The sequence below is a fragment of the Piliocolobus tephrosceles genome, unplaced genomic scaffold (assembly GCF_002776525.5).
Source record: "Piliocolobus tephrosceles isolate RC106 unplaced genomic scaffold, ASM277652v3 unscaffolded_19412, whole genome shotgun sequence".
In the NCBI taxonomy this organism is placed as follows: Eukaryota; Metazoa; Chordata; class Mammalia; order Primates; family Cercopithecidae; genus Piliocolobus; species Piliocolobus tephrosceles.
In genome coordinates this window covers 1-5,947 of record NW_022301435.1, presented here as the reverse complement: position 1 = coordinate 5,947, position 5,947 = coordinate 1, and the positions used below count along the sequence as shown (strand labels likewise).

General features: G+C 44.5%; 1 protein-coding gene across 1 annotated transcript; it reads right to left on the bottom strand.

Annotated features, from left to right (window-relative positions):
• Window positions 1–2,856: 2,856 nt before the first annotated feature.
• LOC111533492 (actin, cytoplasmic 1) lies at window positions 2,857–4,661 on the bottom strand. The gene has a single exon (XM_023200257.2). It carries the CDS (start codon window positions 4,583–4,585, stop codon window positions 3,458–3,460), a length of 1,128 nt encoding a protein of 375 aa, XP_023056025.2. The 5' UTR covers window positions 4,586–4,661; the 3' UTR covers window positions 2,857–3,457.
• Between the last annotated feature and the right edge of the window lie 1,286 nt (window positions 4,662–5,947).

Below are 5,947 nucleotides of genomic sequence, written 5' to 3'. Positions count from 1 at the left end.
CATGCCCAGTTGGTCTGCACCCTCCCTGGGCGCCGGCTGCATTTTCGCGCGCGCGGGAAAAGTTGGGAGGGGGGATGAAGAACCCAGATGTGCACCATCTTGCCTCCGCGTGGGAAAAGTTGGGAGGGGGGATGAAGAACCCGGATGTGCACCATCTTGCCTCCGTTCATCCAAACAGAAACCTAAAATAATATATGAGAAAATTACTAGAGATGAGAACATTCAACAAAGTTGCTAACAAAATTAAAATTCTGTTTAAATCTTTTATGTGTGACTCTAATGACATGTTACATTATGCCTACTAGGTAACAAGTTTATAATGCATTCTTCTTAATATCAGGGCCCTGACTTCTGCATTTGTTTTTGGTTTTGTTTTGTTTTGACTGATTTCTCTCAGCTGACATCAGTGTAGAATACATAATATGCACTCAAATATATATTGAAGGAATAGATAAACCATATTATCAAAGCAAAGTATACTTTTTCTCATTTTCATACAGGATAATATGTATATAGCCACAAATGGTCATATCAAGTTACTAAAGATCTCAGATAGTTTGTTAGGACACAACACGATTTTTACTATTTGAGACTGAAGTCCCCTTCACTAAGGGCCCATTTTCACTCAATTCTGAATCTCTCTTAATAGAATCTTGATAATTTTGAAGTATCTTGAATAGACTGGCATCCAAGTTGAGGTCTTACTCCCAACTATTTCCTTGGCAGGGTGAAACAAATTATAGTAAGAGCCAACAGTGGAGTACAGTGGTGCACTCTACATTGTGCAGAACTTGCATTAAGATTGATAGAACACTTCTGAAATGATTTTTTCTTCTATCTACTATATTGTTTGTCTGCAACATTATTCCCATAACATCCAGACATCTTTATGAGGTATCGATTGTATTTGTTTAGCCTCCCTGGGCATATCAAATTTGCAGATAACTCAATTGCCTTTATGCAAATTCTAGGTAGCTAGTTATTTTTACTAGGTAAGGATCATTTCTTGTTTTCTGCAGTAACCACTCAGTTATAATGATATTCTCAAGCCCTCTCTTTCCTTCTATTATTATATATAGCCAAAAGGACTCTGACTATAGAAGCAAGGGTAAGAAACCCAACATGGTAGATCAGAAGAATCTACTTTCCCCTACACAAAAACATTTATTTTACTTTCTAACTCTTATAGTATTTGGAAAGTTTTATTTCACAAAAGAAAGGGCTGGTATAATCTCATTTCTGCTGATCACAGGTCAATACATTTTATTACAACAATAAATCTGAAAGTGATCTCTTTTGGTCGGTCTTCATCGACATCGACAGAACACAGAGGATTGATTGTGTAGCAAATGACGTGGCGTCTCCTGTTGTAAACTGATCATTTGACTCCTGTCTTTTGCCAGTTAGCTACAATAAAAACAAACTGACTTTAAAGGCTGGAACAGCAAAGCCAATGATTTAATCCTTCTTATTAATGGTATAATAACATGTGCTTGTGTTAGAAGTTCCATATAAATCTTCATGCTTCATTTGTTCACTGTCAGGCAAATCTGCTGAATCAAGTAAGACTCTAGAAAATGCCCTGCATTGTGAAAGTCAGGGATGGTCTTTTCAGGCTTGGAAGGAAGGAAGCATGGAACCAGGAGCTCAGATGCAGGATCAAGATCTAATTCGAGTTGTTGATTTGGCTAGAAGGATACAATTAAGAGTTTAAAAGCAAACCAGAGAAAAAAAAATGCAGCACTTATATGCCTAGAAAGCTCCCCAAAGCAAGCATAACATGTACAAAAGCCGGGCGCGGTGACTCACGCCTATAATCCCAGCACTTTGGGAGGCCGAGGCGGGCGGATCACAAGCTCAGGAGATCAAAACCATCCTGGCTAACATGGTGAAACCCCGTCTCTACTAAAAATACAAAAAATTAGCCGGGCGAGGTGGCCGGCGCCTGTAGTCCCAGCTACTCGGGAGGCTGAGGCAGGAGAATGGCGTGAACCTGGGAGGCGAAGCTTGCAGAGAGCCGAGATCGTGGCACTGCACTCCAGCCTGGGCAACTGAGCAAGACTCCGTCTCAAAACAAAACAACACCCTGGGGGATAGAGCGAGACTCTGTCTCAAAACAAAAACAAAAACAAAACAAAACAAAAAACGTGTACAAAAGCGGTTTTGCTTCCTTGATATTTTATTGAACTCTCAATTGAAACTATCAATAGAATAAACAACTGGGTTCCTGTTTTCATTTGAGTATTTCAAAGATGTTTAATCATTACGGGACCAAATCTAGAAATTACCACTACAGATAATAATTTTATATTTCTTTCCTGAAAACAAAGAATTATTCAATATAAATACCTAATGAAGACTAGAAAACACAGAAAATAAAATACAGATAATTGACCTCAAACCTCTGGATCTAAGATAATCGTATTTTAGTATGTTTTCATTCCATGAGTGTTGGAATGAGGGATGGGGCATTTGTCTAGGAATAGCAAAACTGACTTTTTAAACTCAGAGTCAATTTGGAGGAATTTGTGTGTATGTGCACGTGTGTGTGTGTGTGTGTGTGTGGCAGTTACAGCTTATTCCTGTAATGAGTTAAAAAAAAAAAAAAGTTATGACAATTTGACTTTCTTTGAAGTTTTATCCAGAAGCATCTTTGGGAAGCAACCTCTGAACTAACTTCTGGGTTCTCTAGTGTGGCAACCTGCAACTGTGATTCTATTCAGTCCCTCTTGTCATTGACTGAACTACTGGTCTCCTTGACTTCTCAGTGCTCAAAATATTAATTAGACTACATCTCTTTATCAATAAAATGTTAAGAGATTTCTTTTGTTTTTTAAGGGGTGTGTGCATATTAAATTTTTTTTTTTTTAAGGTGTGCACTTTTATTCAACTGGTCTCAAGTCAGTGTACAGGTAAGCCCTGGCTGCCTCCACCCACTCCCAGGAGACCAAAAGCCTTCAGACATCTCAAGTTGGGGGACAAAAAAGGGGGGGGGGGGCAGGAAGGCTCATCATTCAAAATAAAACAAAATAAAAAAGTATTAAGGTGAAGATTAAAAAAATTTTGCATTACATAATTTACACGAAAGCAATGCTATCACCTCCCCTGTGTGGACTCGGGAGAGGACTGGGCCATTCTCCTTAGAGAGAAGTGGGGTGGCTTTTAGGAGGGCGAGGGACTTCCTGTAACAATGCATCTCATATTTGGAATGACTATTAAAAAAAAGAACAATGTACAATCAAAGTCCTCGGCCACATTGTAGAACTTTAGGGGATGCTCGCTCCAACCGACTGCTGTCACCTTCACCGTTCCAGTTTTTAAATCCTGAGTCAAGCCAAAAAAAAAAACCAAAACAAAACAAAAAAAAAACAAATAAAGCCATGCCAATCTCATCTTGTTTTCTGCGCAAGTTAGGTTTTGTCAAGAAAGGGTGTAACGCAACTAAGTCACAGTCCGCCTAGAAGCATTTGCGGTGGACGATGGAGGGGCCAGACTCGTCATACTCCTGCTTGCTGATCCACATCTGCTGGAAGGTGGACAGCGAGGCCGGGATGGAGCCGCCGATCCACACGGAGTACTTGCGCTCAGGAGGAGCAATGATCTTGATCTTCATCGTGCTGGGCGCCAGGGCAGTGATCTCCTTCTGCATCCTGTCGGCAATGCCAGGGTACATGGTGGTGCCACCAGACAGCACTGTGTTGGCGTACAGGTCTTTACGGATGTCCACGTCACACTTCATGATGGAGTTGAAGGTAGTTTCGTGGATGCCACAGGACTCCATGCCCAGGAAGGAAGGCTGGAAGAGCGCCTCGGGACAGCGGAACCGCTCGTTGCAGATGGTGATGACCTGGCCATCGGGCAGCTCGTAGCTCTTCTCCAGGGAGGAGCTGGAAGCTGCCGTGGCCATCTCCTGCTCGAAGTCCAGGGCAACATAGCACAGCTTCTCCTTGATGTCACGCACGATTTCCCGCTCGGCTGTAGTGGTGAAGCTGTAGCCGCGCTCCATGAGGATCTTCATGAGGTAGTCAGTCAGGTCCCGGCCAGCCAGGTCCAGACGCAGGATGGCGTGGGGGAGGGCATACCCCTCGTAGATGGGCACAGTGTGGGTGACCCCGTCACCGGAGTCCATCACGATGCCAGTGGTACGGCCAGAGGCATACAGGGACAGCACAGCCTGGATGGCCACGTACACGGCTGGGGTGTTGAAGGTCTCAAACATGATCTGAGTCATCTTCTCGCGGTTGGCCTTGGGGTTCAGGGGGGCCTCGGTCAGCAGCACGGGGTGCTCCTCAGGAGCCACACGCAGCTCATTGTAGAAGGTGTGGTGCCAGATCTTCTCCATGTCGTCCCAGTTGGTGACAATGCCGTGCTCGATGGGGTACTTCAGGGTGAGGATGCCTCTCTTGCTCTGGGCATCGTCGCCCACATAGGAATCCTTCTGACCCATGCCCACCATCACTCCCTGGTGCCTGGGGCGCCCCACGATGGAGGGGAAGACGGCCCGGGGAGCATCGTCGCCCGCGAAGCCGGCCTTGCACATGCCGGAGCCGTTGTAGACAACGAGCGCGGCGATATCATCATCCATGGTGAGCTGGCGGCGGGTGTGAACGGGCGGCGGAGCAGCGAAGGCGAGGCTCTGTGCTCGTGGGGCGGACGCGGTCTCCGCATATTAAATTTTTAACAATGTATTTTGCCTTCATACATGATGGGCAACTAGCTAATCTTTATTCATTTATTCACTCAATAGAATAATTATTGATGTCTACGATGTGCTATTCTCTCTTCCAATTGCTAAAAATGAAGAAGTAAAACATACATTTCTCTCTAATTCTTTCAAAACTTTATAAAAAATACTTCTGGTTTTTAATATTCAGGTAAGACTGAGACTGTGGCCTGGATTTACTTTTCTTTTTCTGTCGTTCTTTCTTTCTTTCTGTCATAGGAGTTATTCAGAAAGTACTTTACCTTGATAGAGGGGCAAAATGGTTCTTGGAAAGTTTTTGTCTCTTTTAAAGCAGCTCCAGAAACATTTCTTGTCTGGTTCTTAGAGCCGGTCAGGCAACCTTTGATATGCAAATACAGGCCATTAGAGGCTACTTTCATCTAAACATGTTGATTCCCACCATTGTCCTCTTGCCCTTGCCCCCATATATGCCTGGCAACATGCCTGCCTCCACATATTCCCAAGTATGTAGAATATCATGGCGCCCTGCATTTGCATATTAAAAGACTAAGGTGGGAGGGTCAGTTTTTTCTCAGGCTATGTGAATGACATGCTTAGTGAAACCAATCCCCTAACCCCTATGCATATCAGACACCGCCTCCTCCAGCCTCCTCATATAAAGCTGGTATCTGCTGCACTCGGGGTTTCCTCTCCCAGCTTTGAAGACCACCCCCCCCCACCCCCACTCCGGTCTCAGTACAGGGAAGCTTCTTCCTTCTTTCTTTTTTCTTGCGTATTAAATTCTCTGCTCCTTAAAACTACTCCACGTGTATCTGTCATTTTATGCAATTCAGCCTAAGACAAGAGCCCTGGTGTTCCTCCACTCATCAAAGTCGTATCATTTATTTCTTTTTCTTTCTTTCTTTTTTTTTTTTTTTTTTTTTTTTTTGACTCAGGGTCTTCCTCTCTCACTCGGGCTGGAGAATAATAGCACAATCGGACGGGCGCGGTGGCTCAAGCCTGTAATCCCAGCACTTTGGGAGGCCGAGTCGGGCGGATCACGAGGTCAGGAGATCGAGACCATCCTGGCTAACACAGTGAAACCCCGTCTCTACTAAAAAACACAAAAAACTAGCTGGGCGAGGTGGCGGGCGCCTGTAGTCCCAGCTACTCGGGAGGCTGAGGCAGGAGAATGGCGTAAACCCGGGAGGCGGAGCTTGCAGTGAGCTGAGATCCGGCCACTGCACTCCAGCCTGGGCGACAGAGCAAGACTCCGTCTCAAAA